This window comes from Apis laboriosa, unplaced genomic scaffold (genome assembly GCF_014066325.1).
Source record: "Apis laboriosa isolate Shangri-la unplaced genomic scaffold, ASM1406632v1 scaffold151_cov152, whole genome shotgun sequence".
Lineage (NCBI taxonomy): Eukaryota > Metazoa > Arthropoda > Insecta > Hymenoptera > Apidae > Apis > Apis laboriosa.
In genome coordinates this window covers 173,287-194,528 of record NW_025221867.1, presented here as the reverse complement: position 1 = coordinate 194,528, position 21,242 = coordinate 173,287, and the positions used below count along the sequence as shown (strand labels likewise).

General features: G+C 26.4%; 1 protein-coding gene across 1 annotated transcript; it reads left to right on the top strand.

Annotated features, from left to right (window-relative positions):
• The first annotated feature begins 6,649 nt into the window (after positions 1–6,649).
• On the top strand, positions 6,650–15,593 carry LOC122710753 (endocuticle structural glycoprotein SgAbd-1-like). Its single transcript, XM_043928800.1, has 4 exons — positions 6,650–6,800; positions 12,338–12,471; positions 14,055–14,332; positions 15,179–15,593. The coding sequence occupies exons 1-4, from the start codon at positions 6,786–6,788 to the stop codon at positions 15,181–15,183; spliced, it is 432 nt and encodes a 143-aa protein (XP_043784735.1). The 5' UTR covers positions 6,650–6,785; the 3' UTR covers positions 15,184–15,593.
• The last annotated feature ends 5,649 nt before the right edge of the window (positions 15,594–21,242 follow it).

Sequence of the window (21,242 nt, the reverse complement as noted above, 5' to 3'; positions counted from 1 at the left end):
AATTGAATTTAAAAATTCATCGATTATTTTCTATATAGATATGTTCAATCTCAATTTTTTAAAAAATAGGATCTCAAAATAAAATGAAATTTGATTTTACACTTTTCAGTTATCATGTAAAATAATCTTCTATTTGAATCCAATTGAGAATTAGCCAATTTCGCTTTTATTTGAAAATTTTTTAAATTTCGATTTACTCGAAAACGAATGATTTACTTGAAATAAATAAATTTTTTTTTTTAAATTATTTTCTAATCAATTGTATCATTGATAGGATATCTTTATATATTAAACGATTTTTAGAGGATCAATTTTAGATGTCAAAACAAATGTAAACATTGATATATATATATATATATATATATAAAATTTCAAAAATAGAATTATTTATTAAATTATAAGAAATTTAAATTTGTACTTGATGAAGCAAGACAGTCTAAAACGAAGCTTGAAACAAATAAATTTTTTTTTTTAAATTATTTTCTAATCAATTGTATCATTGATAGGATATCTTTATATATTAAACGATTTTTAGAGGATCAATTTTAGATGTCAAAACAAATGTAAACATTGATATATATATATATATATATATATAAAATTTCAAAAATAGAATTATTTATTAAATTATAGGAAATTTAAATTTGTACTTGATGAAGCAAGACAGTCTAAAATATAATCTTCTATAAATTATTGAAAAATACATCACGTTTCTAATTTCAAATTTTTGTTAATCAAAGGGCATTGAAACACTGCAATTGCACGATTTGCCTAATTATAAGTTTTTTTTAATGCAACAATTAAATTACTCAAGACTTAAGAAATAATTTAATAAATAATTGTATATAGAAAATAAAACTTAATATATAAATAATACAATAAAAATATTTTAAAAAATATGAAAATTACTAACAGTTACTCCTTTATACTTATTTATAATGTATATATATCAAAAAATTACCATTATTTATAATTTTTAAATAATATTTTTCATTATAATACCTATACGATATTATCTATAAATTCTTTCTAGTCTCTTCTTCCCATAATTTGTATACGAAGAAACATACTTATACTTATACACTGATCTAATAGTCTGGCATCGTTTGAATAGCTTTGAACTTGTTACATTTATTATAAACGCATGCATTTTTCTTGATTCGTGGAAGCGTGAATTGTCTTCCGAGGGATCGTGCATCTATTCTATGGTGTAGATGTCCCGTCATGAATGACACGGTGTAAATGTCGGTATGACCGTGGAATACTGCGAGAAAGGCTGAGAATACTCGAAGTCGAAGATTAATGGTAGGGTATAGGATATATTCAATAATGTCACGAATGAGTTTCACCGAAAACATCTCCCGATGATTTCATACGAATATTTCGATGACGAATTGATCGGTTTCGTTTAATCGATGCTCCCGTTTCGATCTCATGCAATGATAATCGATCGCGGGATTTGCATTTAAAAGGATAAAACTATGCAACGAAGATAAGTGTGTGAAATATCGCTGAAACGTACATCTATGTATTTGATGATAAATGAAAGTGATTGATTGTTGTCTTGTAATTGTAATCAAAAATTGTAATCAAAGTACAGTAATAATTATAACGTTTCCTTTAAAAAACGAAGAAAAATGGAAAATATTATTCATTTCGCTATCGATTTTAAATAATTCTGTGTGTGAATTTTACTTTTGGAATTTTACTTTTAAAGAAAATTTGAAAATTATTTGAAAATTAAAAAAAAAATTCAGAAGTTCGATATATTTATAATTTATAAAAAATTTATAATTAAATGATAATAAAGAAATTTACCTTGTCATTATGGAAATATTAATTCTTAGATAAGTTGAATCTGGTAAAATTGAATATTTCATTGCAACTTTTTTTTTTACAATATCAAATTTTAAAAAATCAATCTAAAGGATCCTATTGATCTTTTAAGTTTCGATATCTTTGTAGATTTTCCTAGATCTTTTTTTGGAGGATTAAAAAGGATTAAAAAAATAATTATACTTAAATTAGCATATATAATAAATATCATTATTTTATAGCTTTCTCCAAGTTTGTCTTTTAATTTTATATATTAATAAAACTTGATTATATTTTATAATAAAGTAACGGTAGTAGCAGTAGTAAAGTAAATATGATAAAATTATACGCTGTATAAATATTATAAAACGGTAATTGATGTACAAAGAGTAACAAGAGTTGGCAAAAGTAATTGCTAAAGATACATATTTGCTAAAGTCTTACCAAAGTCTTTCACACTATACTCGAAGAATTTTGAAAATGCGTATTACAATATTTTTCATACATTGCAATTTTTGATGATATCTGGGTACGTTTAACGTTACTCGTACAGAGATGCTTGTACAGAGATAAAACGTTTTACACATCGAGAGAAGAGATATCAGAATCAGAGAGAAGTGAACCGTGCATTTGTCGCGAGAATCGATCCTCTAATCATTGACAATGAACGATAACAATGATTCATGGTGTACAATAATTGTCAATGATTATTAACGATACAATGGAGAAGTTAATTAATCTCGTATCAGAATATATCCTTTCCACTGCAATTGATCGGCAATATAATCAAAATGCTAAAAATAAAATTTTACAATTTTAATCCTCTCTGAATTTTTGGTGAATTTCTGGATTAAGTAATGTGATGGGAATAATATAAAATAAAATCAATTGTAATAATAATATTTTAATTAAATATTATTATCTATTACAATTGATCTTCTTCTGATTTAATTTAAACTATTAAAATCTATTGAATTAGCGAGAAGAGAAAAGTTTTCACATAAAAAAAAATATAAAATACATAAAAGAAAATATATTTGTATTAGATTTAACCTATATTATATTAGTATGAGAATTAATAAAATAAAATAAAAAAAAGGAATTAGGATTTAAAAGTCTTTTTATTAAATAGTAATTTTAAATATGTTTCGACTATAACTGGTATAGGCTCTAACATTTATAACAATAGAATCCAATTCTTCAGATTCCTCCTAACTAGTATAATTCACGCGAATCCACTTAAAGCATTGTACCTCATCTTTTGTTTAATTTGGATGGAACATAAAATCTTGGTAATAAACATGAATATTTGTATTATTTCTATTATTATTACTTTCATCATCACTATTATTTTTATCGTCTTTTAATTTTATTATTCTTTTCTTCTCGGTTCTGATCTTCTCGCAAGGGAATCTTTTGTCTTAACACACAATTTGATATAGTAGATATAATATCAATGGCTACTTATAATACCGTAACTAAATTTGTAATTTTTTTTAAATACTACATAAAAAGCTATTAATAAATAAAATATCTCTCTCAATTAATTAACATTTTAATAGAGCAATGAATAATACAATTCATCGCCGAAAAATACATATGCAGATGATAATTTTGGCATTTTTTGGAAATAATCGAAAATTTAATCGTACCTTTCGAAAATATTACATAAAAATCTATATAAATTTAATAATCGTGTGCATCTCGCGATGAATTTTTTGTTGAACGAATGCATATATATACACATTCGAAATTATAATTACGAAAGTAATACCATGTCCCAGTTTTGTATAGGTAATATGCTTAAGTATAGGTATTATGCTTAAGAACTATACGCATAATATTATTAAACAACTTTGAACACGTACATTTACATCATTCCTCATGTTCCATCCCACGTTTCATTTCTATGCAAATAAAGTAAACAATTGCACAAACGAAAAAGCATACGCCTTCGAAGCGAATTTCTCGTTAAGAATTCGGTTCATTTCGCGGCCGAGATTCGTGTCAGACATGTGTATCCAACAGAGCCAACAATTCTATTCATTATGTCCGGATTCGTGCAAATTCCAATAATTAAGTGGTGAATCGATGGCCGAACCATTAATTTCCATGTCCACGAGAAACAATATACCTTTCTCTCGGCATCCAGCCATTCAATATCAATATTCGCTCGCAGGAAACGAAGAGTAATAAAAAAAAAAAAAAGAAAAGAAAAATTCGTTACACCTTTTTTGCGTTGGATTCGTCTTACAGTTGATTCTGCAACGGTTGATCATTACGAGATCAAATCCATCACGTAACGAGAAACCGAAGAAGCGTCTTGCAGATTACCCGCTTTGTTCAAGGCTGTAAACGGATGGAATAAGAGAAGAATGAAATCGATGCACGAGATATGCGAAATTACTACTTCTCTCGATAACGTGCGAGGATTTCGATTTAAGATAACTTGACGATTCTTACACGATTTTTAGAACTTTTATCTTCATAGAACTTTTTTCCTTTAATTTTAACATTCTTTTTTTTTCTAGTTTGTTCATTCATTTTTATGAACGATGTATAATTCGATTTTTTTTTAAATAAAATTAGTAGATTAATGTAACTTTTATTTCATATTATTCATATACTTAAACTTGCAATAAAAACAATAAATATGTGCACATATGGTAATTTATAAGGACAGTTATATCATAAATTATCATAATTATTTCTAATCATTTTTACATTTACCCGATGAGGTAAGAAAGAAAATTATTGGTGAATTTATGAAAATTACGTGTAAATAGTCGTTGATGCATTATCGTCGATTGCAACTTACATCGGAAATGTCAGGGTTAAACAGAACATCGATGCATTAGAACGCCAATATTCCAATATCATGGAAAATCCTGGCAAATTTACTTAAGTTTCTCCCAAAATTCGATTTCGACGGCATTGACCGCACGCTTTGTGCTTTGGGGATTTGGTATCGATATCGCTTGCTCGAAATGTTTCAAGAGGAAGATCTTTTTAAAAATTATTAAACGATTAATTCCCATTGATATTATTTACGAATATAATTAATTGAAACAATTTGTAATCAAAGGAGGTATATATAATAAAATAAATCCTATTCTCTTCGAAGATTGCTAATTGATCGAGAAGAAAAGAGTTTTATAAATTACGTTAAATCTATAAAACCGTGAATGGAAATTTCAATTCTAAGAATTACATTAAATAGTAGATATAAATAGTTCTATGAAAAGACGTATATCGTTTCTGCTAATAAAAAACTTTCACTTTATACGTTATCAAAGAATTTAATATTAAATATAAAAAACGTAATCTTTCAAATCTCATTGTCAATTTCAAATGGATTATTAACAAAATATCATACTGTACAAAATATCATATGTATTAACGTTTCGTGTAAAAATTAGAATAACGATTCGTTATTTTCTCTTACTATTATTAAAACGTTAATATACTATCTTGAATTTTAATTTCGCAAAAAGATTTTAAAGGTGCGAAGATTACATTTGAAGGAAATTAATGTTGCATCAAGTAAACATAGTTTTAATAAATGACACGGTATAACTCAAATATACTCACGCACAAATATAATGCAACGTGTCATGACTCGTGCGTATATACAAACGATTCAAGGAAACGAAGATTTCCTCCGGTATAATCGAACCTAACACAATTGTACGCGACCTAGACACTGCATCCCTTTATACTTTCAATCATAGCGTGTTTTGTTCGACTTTATAAAAATTCTCAACAAATATCCGGTAGAACCTTGTAATAAATGGCAATTATCTTCCTAGTTCTTTTATATCTGATGTGATTTCTATTATTGTTACACTATTGCATTTTCCATTTATAATCGTTGTATGATAAAATTGAAATTGAACAATTGCGTGTGTATTTTTAATTTCTTACCACTTTAATTTCTTTCTTCTTATATATATATTTATTTTTCTTCATTGTTTTTAGAGAATCATAATTTATTAGAATTTTTATACCATATTTTATAATTTTGTTTTACGAATATTTTTTTTTATTTTGTTTAAAAAAGAATATCGAGTTTCGGCTCGTTTTATAATGATCTTATCTTTCGCTTCATTGTCGAGACATTTTATTTACAACATATTTTTATTTAATAAAAAAAATTTTTAATTTCCATTTTTATATATTTCATATTCGTTCTTCAATTATTCACGTATATTCTTTATCTTATTTTCGAAAAACATATCTGAATTTTCCATTTCAAATTTCTCTTTGTTTACAATTTCTTCTATAGCTTTCAATATCCATATATCCAAGAATAAATAAAATTTCATTTCAATTTCATTTCATTTAGACTACATCTTTAGCGCTTTAATTATTGAGCACAAATTTTCCCCATATATTCAACTCTGATTAAACCATTTATCACATCAATCGCTTTAAACAACCAGCAAAAATTATATAAATATAAAAAAAAAACTCCTATGTCCAATCTATAAAAACAAATCCACTACTCGCCTTTTGATTTCTGCTTTCTGTCTCTTTCTCGAAACATTTGAACTTTGTGAGCCATATCGATTCTTCTTCCGTGACGACGTGAAAAATACAAATCTGCGTCGAACATTCATAATCCATCCAACGTGAAAAAGAAAAAAAAAAGTATGCATATATATGCATATATATATCCACGAAATTAATTACCATGAAAATCAAACGTACGTATCCTGGGCCAATCCTTATGCGTATCACGTGTCACGATGAAAAATCTCTATTCTCCGATTCATCCGAACACATTTTTCCGAAGATGCACTGGTCAGAAGAAGTGCATTGTGAAGAGGGCAGGGATGACCCCTTTCACTGCACCACGTTGCTACGGTCGTGTATATAAAGAGGCGAAGCATCTGACGAAGAAGCACAAGTACCAACCCATCTGCATCCTAACCGCTTCATCGCCGGTGTCCGTGTGACAGAGAGAGATTATGTTCACTATTAAGGTAGGTACTCAGTAGAGTAGTAAGGCACGCGTACGTACAACACAGTAGCCCGCGAGAATTTCACACGGAAAGTTAAATCCTTCAAGTTGAACCCTTGAACCGCCACCGACTCCGGCCGTGAATTACAATCGGTGTTCAATCACGAGACAGTTTTGATACGCGCTGGTTATGGGACAAAATCGACATACTTTCGCGATATCGCATGCGCGATTTTCTCTCTTACTTTGATGTTTTAATTTAATGATATGAGTATAGAGAAAGATTCGTGGGTATCGAGATATTGCTTTTGAAAGTAAAAGTGTTTTGATTTTTAAATCAAATATTATTAATTTCATTTTATGCAATTTTTTTTTTTGAAACTATGAATAGTATCAAATTCTTTTCTTGCCCGATTACTTTGAATTTTTACTTAGAATTTGAAAAGTTATTCGATGAGTGAACATTTGATAATTTTATGTTAATGATAGGAATAGTTATTTCGCGCAAAGAAGAAACGGCGGATGCGGTTCAAGCTTGTTTCGACTGATGTAATATCGTGTTTCGTATCGTGCAATTTTGTTTCATCTTTCCGATTTTTTTTCCCTCTCGTATCGCGCTGCACGAATGTGATAATGTTTCGCTTTATTCTCGATGTTGCGTCGTTATGAAATTTAGCTGAAAACGCGCGAGATAAACATGAAACGCGACAACGGAACGCTTTTTCTTATCAATATGTGTTTTCAAAAAAATTGTACACGAAATGTAATCGTGCTCGTGGGATATTATCCTTCAAAATTGAAATTCCCGCCGAAATTCGATACTTCGTGAATTGTGGTAATAAAATCTTTTCCGCGTGAATTGATTCAACATAGATATAAAAAAGATTTAATTTCTCTCTCTCTCTCTCTCTCTCTCTCTCTCTCTCTCTTTCTCTCGCTATTTTTAAAATTACATTTTATTTTACAAAAATTTTTTGTATATTTTTAAGAATTTGAGAAATTAATTTTGAGAAATAATGGAACATAACAAACTTTAATATTCTTTTTATATTCGCAATGAAATAAATTTAGTTATGTGAATATTTAAAATTTTTGCATCGACATATCACGGAAATAATGACAAATAAATTAAAATTGATTTTCTCATGTTCAAAAATCTCACACACGAATGTCTCGTTCATCGAAAAAAACTTTATATCCTTTCTCCGTGTAATTTTTGAATTAGATATTGCATCAGAATAATTTTAAAATCGATTAATACTTGCTTATACGATTTATCGTTATGTCATTCGCATTGCAAATACAACTTTTCCCTTTCCTCCGTGGCAAATCGGTGTTTTCATTATTCCCTTATTAGCAATGAGCTAAAGACATCTTAACATACTTACATTCTCTTGTGTACATTACAGAAATATTATACTCGTAGAAAATTTTTTTTTTTTTTTTTTAATGAAAAAAGAATTGACCTTCCTTCTTCGTTCGCGCGATAAATCGTAAAAATTTTACATAACCTATATTCTTGTAACGACGAACATGTTAATCGAATTGAATTTCAAATATATTCTATTAAATATAATACTCTGCTAATGATTCGATAAAGGTTTCAAAATTTCTTTTTTCTTTTTGAAAATTACGAAAATGTTAGTATAGAATCGAAATAAAATTTTTTTACGAGAGATTAGGTTAGGTTATTCTTTTTTTTTACGCTGTAAGCGTATCTCATTTTTCAAATCGACGATTCCTTCTCGATGCAGTATTAAGAGAGGAGGCGTTCGAAGATCGGTGTTGCGATTGCATACAATCAAAATTAACGGAATTCGAACGAGGGAACAGAGGACAGGCGTGAAATTAAGAATAGAATTATCATAACAATTACGAGCGACGAACGACTAGCGCGATTGCGTCATGTTATACTCGTGTCGACACCTTTTTCTTCGAGGTAGGACAATTGCAATGGAATAAAACGTGACATAAACGAATATTTTTGTGTACAATGACGCGTGAATTCCAATTGTGTTATTTTGTTCAGTAGACTAGTAACGAGTTACTGTATAAACAAACTAATATTAAACAAGAAATAAAGAACAAAAAAAATATAATAATTTTTTGTTCAAAGAGAAGGCATTCTATTTCATTGGATAATAAGATGATTGTTTTTAAATATTTTATATTTATAATTTTATAAATATATATTATTACTAATGTATTAAGTAAATTTTATCTCGTCCTTTTTGTAAAGACAATTTTTAAATTTTTGAAAAATTTAATTTGATCTGTGATATATAATTAATAAATAATTTTTTTATAATTTTTTATTTTACTTTAATAAATAAAGTAAAAAGATTGAATTCTATAAATATTTGAATCTCAAGTAAATTGACAAATCTGTTTTTTTAAATTGAAACTCAAAATTTGAATTGTCGAGGAATTTATTTCTTTGAAGACTAATCTTTAATAACTGTTTACACAAACGTTATGTATATATGATTATAACAAATTTTAAAATTTCTCACCAGTTTCGATAACATGAAATTATCCTTCCGCATCCGAGATTGCAAATGATTGCATATTATGACAAGAAGATAATAGCTTTACTTGTTTCGAAGTAGATTTAATTAGCTTTAATGTTTGCACGTACATAGACGATTATTAAAAGAGCAATATTTGAAATAAAGCGTTAATGTGATAGAAAAGGAGAGAAAAATGTTTCACAAATGTTGAAATATTATTAATAAATCTTCGATATTTCAATATAGAAAATATTTAAAATTTATTGAAAGAGAAAATGACATTAAAATATTTCATAATATTGCAATATTTATTTATTTATCAAACATCACTTAGTATTTTTAGCATATTATATCTTTAAAAAGCAATGCATTTTCATCGATTCAAATAAAATTCTTTTGCAATATAACATTATCTTCAATTAAAAACGAGTAAAATATATATCGTAATAAAAAGATAAAATGCATTTACAGAGTGTTAATATATATAGAACTCTTTTATAAATCTAGATTCTAGAAATTAAATACAAAAATTGACGATAAAAAATATCAAAAAGTTTATTTAATAAGTTACTTTTTCAGGTTATTTCTAAGTTTTAAAACTTAATAAATAAGCCTTAACCAATATTTTCGTTTTAAAAATTTTTGTAAAATCGAACGTTCAAAGATATTCCACGAATATATTAACATCCTGTATATATTCATCCTAAAAACACAGATTAAAAAGGAAAAATATAGGAAAAATCGAGGAAAAAGTTATCGTCGAAGGCAGAAAATAGTTTCGAGTTAGATTTTCGATTTCAAACCCAATATGTACCAATATCGTTACCTCTACTGCCATGACGGAAGAGCGAAATTGACAATCAACGTTCGAACGTATCGAAACTTGTCGGCATATCTCTCAGACAGTGTCTCCCCACGATGATCGTTTGACCTTAATAAATAAAAAGAAGATGCGCCTCCGCATCTCTCCACTTCTTTCATAATCCGTCTGATTGCACGTTGAGAAGAGTCGATGGACAGTGCGTCATTACAGCCACCGGTATTTAACTCCATCTTCACTGTGAAACTTGCCACTTTTTGTCATTTTCGTGTTGAGTTGTACTATAATTGGAGCTCATGATATTAAAATATCAAATAACGATCTATTTAATTTATTTTAAAATTTTATTTAAAAATGAAACTGTCTTTCGAGAATATTTGAGAACAGTTTTTGTTTCTCAAATATTTTCAAAAGTATGTTGAAAAAAAAAATCTTAAGAAATTTTTCGAAATAGAGATCGCGTTGAGAGTAAAACTTCTGAATTGATAAATTGAATTGATAACTATCTAAGAATAAATATTTTTCTATACGAAAATAAATCGTGCAATGCAAAAAGATACCACTCTCTAGAGTTTTGTATCCGAAAATTACGAAAAAACAATCGACTTGGATCAAGAGAAATCACGATAAGTTACGTCCGCTTGTATCCTCAGGCAGGCCTCTCCGATTTCCTTCCTTGTCCTATTCTTCGCCACTGGCTGGTGACTGGATTCTCTTGGCCTTCCGCGCGTTCCATTGTCTATGCGGCGAACACGTAGGAAGCGACCACTTGTTCCAGCTCGGTCATACGGTCAAGGAGAATCGAAATATCGATTACATTGTTACGAGAATGAAATCTCGTCCCGTATAACGTTCCATTGATGTGGCGCTGTTGCTCGTAATTGGTAATTAGAAACACGTTATGGACTGGATTAAGGGGCACGGGCAATCCGATCTTTGGCCGTATCGATTACTTTGTCATTCGCATGCAATAAGAGGAGGTTAACAGGAAAATTTTTATCTTTCGTGAAACGTATTTTTTTGGAAATTCGTCTGATTTTGGACTCGATAGTAAATTTTAAAATTAATTCCAGATTGGATGATACTTAATTAATTTACTTACTCAATTTTAAAAAATACTGCAGTAATCTCAGAATATTTAAAAATTATTGTTATCTCTTTGATACTTGGAAAGAAAATTTCATAAATATAACATAATTTGTTATTTTTTTAAATTGTTAGTTTAAAAAAGAAGAAAATTTATAATACAAAATGGAGTCTTTAAACTCTATGTGATAACGTTTCGAATAAAATTTCGAGTTGGTTAATTACAACTTTAAAAATGAAATTGTTTCTCTTATAGTATCAATTTAAATCATCTTAAAAATATCTAAAACCTCGGATTTTGATTCTTTATCCACATATCTACGGTCGATAAAAGTCATCGACGAAAAGCGATCTGATCAGGTTGACATTTAGGACGCGAATTTTTCTTTGGGCAGATAAATTCAGGGCTGTTGGGATTCTTGAATGAAATTACATGTTCCACGGTCGTGAGGAGAAAAACGGGCACATTACACGGGTACCACTTTCGTCCTATCATTACGCTGTATTTCATAATGTCATTTGCAACTGATGTAACCGCGTGTCGTGCAGTCTCCAGGCATTATCATCCTCGCTTGCCCTTTGCAACCGCGCCACGCCATCGCCGCGAAGCGTTACTTTCACGAATTCTATGAATATTTGAACGAAAGGTTTTGTAAATGGTGTTAGGGATCGGCATTTCTCGTGGTCCACGGATTTCCCACCTTCGCTTTGTCAGTCACGAGAAACAATCCCCCCGAGGTTTAAAAAACTCCAAATTCCAATTAATTAATTGGCGCGGATTCTATTCGAGAACGATAATGATTCGCTTGCACGTTTGTTTTCAATGACATTCTCTATATAATTCGCGTTACGAGATACGATTATGGATTTGATTTGCGCGGTTTATATATTCGCAATCAGTATCCAATTGTATTGTTTTGTAACTATTTTTTTTTTCAGATTTTATGTTTTAAATAATCAAACACAATTTAAAAACATTTAGTAATTTCTTCTAGTGTATAGTTTAAACGTTAAATTAGGATGTTTTATGAGTAGAAATTGTATTATGATTAATATGATTCATGACGTATAAATTATTATTAATTAATTATTTTTCTTATTCGAATATTTTTGTATCATTCTGAGAAGTAAAAATTGTTTCAGGCGTTAGTGGCGGTCGTACTTTGTACGACAGCGACGTTAGCTGCCCCTCAAAGACCTAGCGGTGGTGCTGACAAAGATGCGGTGATCACATCTCAGCAACTTGAAGTCAACTTTGACGGCAATTACGTCAATAAGTAAGTACACGAACATCACGAGATACAGCACCGTTGAAAGAAATAAATTGTTGCAAGTGAAAAAATATTTACGATGATGAAACTGATTTCGTTATTAACAAACAATATTTTTCTATTTTTTATGTTAAAAAATGCAGAATATTTATTCAGACACGATAAAAAGAATCTTCAAGTGTCTTAAATTAATTTAAATTAAATCATTGTATCACATAAAATCTCATTTTATATTAAGTTAAAATATTTAATATAACGTTAATTCATTTCAATGAGAGAATTTCATTTCCATTTCTATCTCATTTGAATATAGTTTCATGCGAAATCAGTTGGGTTATAATTAGCCTTGCGGAAAACGTAGAGAAAATCGAGTTCAAAGTTGAAATGTCCACTGTTTTACTATGTAACAAATCGGAACGAGATCTTTACTCCCTGTTGCTGCCACACGGGCGTACAACGAGCAAAGTAATCACAGACGTTGAACACAATGGACATAGGATAACAGGTATCTGAGTCCAATGGCGCTGGCTTATTCACATGATCCGCAATTGTCGCTCACTGAAATCTCTGTTCTGCATAAGAACATAGTGTAGATAGAAGTGACTACCAGATGGAATGTTTTTCCTTCGATTATAATAATACGTTTAGTTTTAATATACAATTGTTAATTATTTTCTATCAATTATTTTTATTTCGATTAGAATATAATTTTATAGAAATTAATACTTATCCTTTATCTATAGAATTTAATTGATAATAATGATTATTTTCCAGCAATTTTTTTATTTTATTTAATTAGATTTATTCTTTTATTAAAATTATAAAATTTTATTTATTTAGAAAAATCAAAAATTTATGAAATTACATATAATAAAATCGAATGTATTTTTTCAGAAAATTATTTCAAAATTATCAATATTCATTATTATTTCATTATTTTATTATCAATATCGGGTGTATTTAGCATCGTTGAATATCTGATAATACAGCATCAGGTATCAGTATCCTGTTAATGAATCTAAATGCAGTGCTGATGAAACATTAGTACACTATTTCGAAAAGGAAGCTTTCACTAGAGCTTTTACTAGCATTAAGTGTCAATTAAGCGATAATTCTTCAAAAATTAATATCTACCTGTCACCTGAATATCAATTATTACAACAGTGATTATTTTTGCAATTTTAAATATTTTGTATGTTGTATATGCAATCAGTATATTAATTCTTACATATCTCTTATTTTAGTTAAAGAAGTTAAATTTGTTTCTACAATTTCTTAAAATATTCTTACAACATATTAAGGCTATAAATAAATACAAAATATATTCATCTTCTACAAATTATTATTGTATAAATAATACTTTTTATCAAAAATAATTTGAAAAATGATAAAATTATCTTTATTTTCTCCTTTATTATTAATGCAATTTGAAAAAGTATATTTAAATAAGGACAAAAATACATTAACCTAATCCATTAACGTAACCTATTATTTGATTAAACATATATAATTTCTTGATGTATTGAAAATATTACAAATCAAAGATCTTACAATTCAAAAATATTTTGTTTTGAATAATTGTTATTCAGCTTCGAGACGAGCAATGGGATCAGCCACCAAGAATCAGGACAGCCTAAACAGGTAGACAACGAGACACCGGTGGTCTCGCAAGGCTCTGACTCTTACACAGCGCCTGATGGCCAACAAGTTAGTATCACGTACGTAGCCGACGAAAATGGCTTCCAAGTGCAAGGTTCTCATATCCCCACGGCACCACCGATACCTCCAGAGATTCAAAGGGCGCTCGAGTGGAACGCGGCTCATCCAGAAGAGGACGATGGTGGCCAACAACGACCGCCTGGCCGAGGTATGTGATAAGCGATAGATTAAATCGATCTTCATTCGTGGTTTATTTCTTTAATCTATTTGAGAATGGACGGCGCATCATGCAGGAAGAGGAAATAATAAAATAAATAAAATAATTTCAGTTTTTGGAAATTGGGAATTTTAACTCGAAAATGATTATTTTTTTTTTAAGTAGAAATGAATTTAGAAACAGGTTGCATTTTCTCACAAACAATGACAGAAGGTATTTCTATAAATTATTATAAAAATAAAAATTATTGATATCAGATTACTCTTATCAGACATGTTAATTGATTTCGAGATTGGATTAATTTTGCACTGGTTTTTTCAATTATTTTAAAATATAAGTTTTATAGCAAAAGATAATTTCTAATCTTCAATTTTTCATACAATAGATTGTAAATTATTCAATATCTAAGTTCAATTTCAATTTTTCAATACAAAATTTTTCCTGTATGTGTATTTTATTTTCAAATTAATGTAATATTTATCAAAATTAAATTTCTAATTTTCTTCTTCTTTTTATTGTTTGGAACAATATGATTAAAATTAAATTCCTAATGATTGTATATATATAATTGAAAATAAATTAGACAATTAAATAGAATAAATTATAGTAAAAAGTAACAAGCAGATATAAATTCGTTTTCCAGTTTGTAAATGTTTATTTATAAAAAGAAGAAGATGATATTAAATAATTAATATTATAAATAATATTAATCGTGCCATTTTGTTTCCTACTAATGTGCTTTTTTACTCGTTCTACATGCAAAACATAAAAATTCTACCAAAAATTACGTTAACGAACACGAAACTATTTTCAATTAACAGTATTTCCGTCCCACAGGTTAATCAGCCCAACCAATACCTCAAACGTGACCTGATTTCGAGCTAGCTTGCCATGGACAGAACCGACCCTGAGCCTCCAATGCGACCATAAAAATAAATATAGTGTGGTATATTAATCTAGGATTATATGTAACAGAAAAAAAAAAATTAAGGCGAGAGCCAGCCGGTATATAATAACTGTATACTTCGAGATTCTTTATCTTACCTGTATAGATGAAAGTAATGTGCACTGTTCAACAGTTTACGACAGGATCGTGCCGATGCGCGCACGCTGCTTTCACAAACGTAAAACGCGAAAAAATGACGACGCCATCGCAGCTGCGAAGACACGTATCGAGCGTCGATAGTATATATTATACGTATACTTTTAACTTGTGATTTTTGTATATAAATAAAAAGCGTTTTGCCGAAAAGTATTCTTTTTTTTTTTCTTCACCTTTCTTCCATATGATTAGCGCAAATAAATATATAAAGTGTGGCAGGAAATAATAATAAAATTAACAGAAATATAAAATAATTATAAGATTTTATCTTTTTATCTTTTCTTTACATATAATTGTTCAAAAATCCTTCTAATTGAACTATGTTATCGTTGAATTGGAATTGTTTATTTTTCAATTTCATTAAGGATTTAAAAAAAGTGGCGCTACATCAAGAGAGTAATGAGGTTAAGTATAGATGTAATAATCGCCATCTTGAATCTATATCTACTTTAATGGAAATTGGTTTAATGGAAAAAGGAATTTCTTTATTATTTTCCTTCATTTTTTCATTAAAATTAACAAACTTTTCTCAATTGCATAATTAAAAATCGAAAGATAAAAGATTCCAGTTTGATTTTGATGATTTAACATAGTGTGATAAAATAATTAAGATCATTTTAAAAGAATTTAATAACAAAAAAAATTACTTGAAAATCTTTTAAGTATTTTTTATAAATATTTTTATATCTATTTTAATAATAAAATTATACGAATATTTTGATTATTTGTTTACGCCAAGATTTTAATGTTTTAATTATAGATTCTATTTAAGTATATAATTTTTTCTTCCTTTAATGATATTGATTATAATCAACGATAAAACATCAAACTATGAAAAAATAACATTTCATAAATACGAATTGGATATTAAAAATTTCGAAGAGAAAAAACAATAATTATCATTTCATCATCAAATATCATTTTATTTATTGTATAATTTTAAAGAATTACATGCAATTATTTTTTAAATAATAATTATAATTTGCTTTCAAAATTCCTAACAATAAGTTAAATTATATGCAAAATTCTTCCATGTCTATTGCACAAATTTTTACTCTATTGCACAAATTACTCAATTTTTTTTTCACAAATTATATAATTAATTATGAAAATTATTTCCAATTTTCTCGCATGCAAAAAAAAAATATTGTCGATTGTTAAAATTTAATAGACCCAATTATCGTTCTAAATTTTACAATGGCTACAATTTTACTTGTTCTACATCGCTCTTGGGCCGGAAGTTACGAAAGTCAGACATAATTTCATGCTTACCGGCAGAACACGAGAATTATCACGGGGGAGAAAATGTTATCGCTTGAAGGGTATCGATTACATGACAGAAGACGTGTCGAAACTCCACGGCAAATACGTTCAACTTGGCAAAGTGAAGCTTCAATGAAAATCCGAAACAGCAAGTTTGTAAAAGGTCTAAGGTGAAAGACATTTTCAACGCCAATAATGGCGTTCCAAGCTATTAAATAAAGTAGACATTTTTAAATGTGTGTCGATGCTTATATTACTTAATTATTATATATAATTATACGGTAAAATTTTTATTATTCGAATATCTATAGAAAAATTCATATACATATATATTCCATATCTTCATAAGGTAAATGGCAATTACGTAATATACGATTAGTCACATTGTGATAATATTACGTTTTTTTTTATTGCATTTAACAAAATGCATAAAATTTCTTAAAATCATGGATCAATATTGAATTTAAATGCTTTTATAGAAGATATTAAATTGAACATTCGTGAGATATTTAAAGAATTAATTATACGTCAGATAAAGCGAGATAGAAAGAAAATGAGAATTTTATTCCTATCTCGCTTTATCTAACTAATTCAAATTACTTATAATTTTTTTTTAATAAATAAGCTTCAAGCGAAATTTTTGTATATCAAAATATCTTATATCAAATATATCTTATATTTGTTCTAGCTTTTAGAATCGATCATGAAAAAATGTACTTTGAATATAAATGTATATATTAATATTTTGTATATAATAATGTATATAATTTTGTATATAATATTGTATATAATAATAATTATTATTATTATTATATTATTACATACAAGATTCATCATTTAAATAGAAACATGCAAATGTTCTTGATGTTTAAAGTTTTATGAAAAATATCCTCGGGATAATCTTACTTAACTGCTTGAAAGGGCACATATAACATATAAAATTTCTTTTCTCAATGTCATTTTTTATGAAATTTCAAGATATTCTTAGATATTTATAAATATGATGACATAGTAAATGTATTTTGCAAGATTTTTGAATTAATACAAATAGGGATAAATATCGTTTTAATGTTTTTATTTAATATTCATTTTTTTAAATTTAATAGATTCATAATTTTTGATAACTTAATCACAAAGAGAAAGTTTTTTGAGTTTCATAATTTTAATATCTAATTTTCTATCTAGTATTTAATTTTTTTAAATTTGACAGTCTTTCTTCTTATAATCATTTTCTATTATTTTTTAATTTTTTAGCAAATATAAATAAAGTTAAGGAAACAAATTGCACGAAAATAGAAAAAAATTCTAAAACTAAAGAAGAATGATTTAAAGCAATAACAAATGAAAATTAATTTAAACAACAAATTAAAAAAATATTAGATTTTTTTCTTTCTCTTATTCTAAATTATGAATTTTAACGAATCGTTTATTTATGATGATCATATTTTCTAAATATTCCCTCGTTATATTTGACAACCCATCTTAACTTTCATCATATCTCTTAAAAATTTTTCTTCCAGCTCATCGAAAATTAACACTTCTCTCCTTAGGATCCTACATAATTTAAGTTTGTCAGAAGTTTCGAAAGACTGGTTGAAACCGTTCCAGGCACGCAAACCGATAGTTAAAATCATAAAGGTCGTGAAACAATTACAAAATTTCTAATAACCATCTTAGAATCGTGATTCATTCGACATTGACCCATCGTTACTACACAAACTTTGAAGAAAACATATGCTTTTTAAATCTTTTTCTTTTTCCCATTCAAAGTGTGTTGAACATTCAAATAAAGAGATGATTGATGGTACTTGTCGTAATGAAAAGTCCTGACTAACATTTTGGAACAATATAATACGTTGTACAAAATTATTCAAAAGTCACTTATTTTGTTCATTAGAAGTCTCCATGACAGATCATTTTTTTTTACAAATACGATTGAGTGAAAAAATAACAAGAATCACTATAACATTGCTAGATTAATTATTTTCGTGCATTATTACTAAGTTCTTCCTTAAGATACACGTGCTCTTCAAATAATGATGTATATAATTTAATAAAAGAATATACTCTGGTAAAAGCTTATATCTATTAAATACATTTTTTATAAATGTTTGTAGAGCGTTTTATAAAGAATTTTTTATATTTTTTATATTTTACAAAATATCAAAGAAATAGATTTTATCTAGAAAATATATAATTTAATAAAAGAAGCGTAAAGAATTTGACAAAAATATTAATGTATTTTATAGAATTATAAAATTATAACATGTTATGAATAAATAGTGAATATATATGAGGTGTTAATTATATTCGTGTGATTGAAGGTCTTTGAAAGTTGTTGTATATTAAAGTGTTTTAACCTTATTTATTAACCCCTTAAGTGTTATGATTCATCATTCAATTTATTTTCTATAGTGACATGTTGTTCGTTGTTATTACTATATCATGTTATTATTCTATTCAAATATTATTATAAGCTTAATCTTTATATTATTATATTTTGAAATTTAAAAATATACTTAATTTTACATATATTACATATTATATATATATAAATATTATATATATATATTATATATATATAAATATATATAACTATTATAGTTTTATTATATATATAACTATATTATTATATATATAACTATAATAACTATTATAGTGAATGATGGAATATGTTTGATTTTTCACAATAATACATAAATTTTTGATTTTAGATCACTCATATTGTAAAATCAAATGTTTGATATATTTGTTCATCTATCATAGTAGAATAGAGGAAAATATAAAAGCAAAAACTTGTTTTATTTGTATACCTACTATATCAGAAAATATGGCCAATTGTTCATAAAAGTAATAAAAAAAATAAATAAATAAAGTAATCTGTACAATATGATTTATTTCGACTATTTGTATATCAAGTATTATTGCTAATTATAACAATAAATTCATCTAGAATATATTATTTCATCATAAATCTCTTTATATTATATTATAATTATAATTATAAACATTCATGATTAAACTTGTATCATAAAAAAAATAAAATATTTTTAAATTTAATTTTCATATTTCAAAATAAATTGTTCATAAAATTTAACAGACAGTTTTATTAAAATTATCCATTGAATAATATGATTTTAAAATAAATGAGAATTAATTTTTGTATCATCGAACAATTACATAAATTAAATAATAAAATGTTTATTTATTCGAATTATGGAAATTATTAAAATATAAAACGATTCAAGAAATAAAATTAAAATGTGTATTATATAAATATTATAAAAGTATTAATGGTTTTATTAAAGATATTAATGAAAATTAAGTTTCTTGGGTATCAATTATAAGTTCAATAAACACATGAACTTTTACAAATAAATTTTATAAATTGTTGTCTAATTATTTTATTTGATGTATAAAATTGTAAAAAAGAATATATATAATTTACGATTATAATTTATAATTTATTATAAATTAAATTCATAAATTGACAATTTAATACTATTCTTAACTATTATTAAGTGGTAATCTTGTAATAAGATTTAATAATTAAATTATTTTATATTATTTTTATTTGTTATATTTCCATTTATGATATTTACAGCAAAAAGCATAAAAAAAATATATAAACCTGTTTAAGAATATTATTTGCCTTATAATGTTTTGTCATTGTATATCATCATAATGTATATTATTACCTCAATAACGATGTTAATGATGTGTAGATAAATTATATGGTTATATTAAAACAATTTGCATGAAAATGTTAATTATTAAAATCTTTTTATATTGTTTATTTTGCATAGAGATATTAGAAATAGATGTTATTTACTTTTGTAATGATGTATTTAATATAATTGTATTTAATATAATTGAAATAAAATGATAATCAAAATAAAAATTGAAAGGCTTCATTTTCAAGAAAAATATAAAAATTAAAAATTAATTGAATAAACATAAATTAATTTTTCTTTAACAAAAAATTTTAAACATTCCACATGTTTTATATTTCAGAACTTTTTCAGATTTTTTCAAAAATCAAAAATAAAAAAGTCAGATTGTTCATCATATATAGTATATATTATAATTGATCTTATTCATTCAATTTCATTACAAAGCGTTAGTGTGATTGTTTTTGAATATAATATAAAGTTAGAAATTGTTTGCTTATTTTATTTATACATTTCTTTATTTAATAAGATTTTTTTTCAGTGAATAATCGAATTCTAATCTTATCTATTGACAATAATAGCACTTTTTAATAAAATTCTTAATCAAATATTAATTAATAATATTATTAATTATCTATTTGAAAAAAATATTAAAAAAAAATCTTTCTAATGCTATTTGTAATATGAATTAATATCACTCTATATATTATTTAAAGAATAAATCAAAATAAAAAATTACAACATACATATAATATTCTATGATTAATATTATATTACATTTTATCGTATTATCGTATTATTGTAATTATATACATATTCTATATATTTTTTTTATCTTATTTTTTTAATCTTATTTTTTTTTTAT

Excerpts from the sequence above, each read along its gene's own strand:
- LOC122710753 (XM_043928800.1), top strand. Across the intron at positions 12,472-14,054 it reads GACGGCAATTACGTCAATAA|CTTCGAGACGAGCAATGGGA; the intron begins GTAAGTACACGA and ends ATTGTTATTCAG.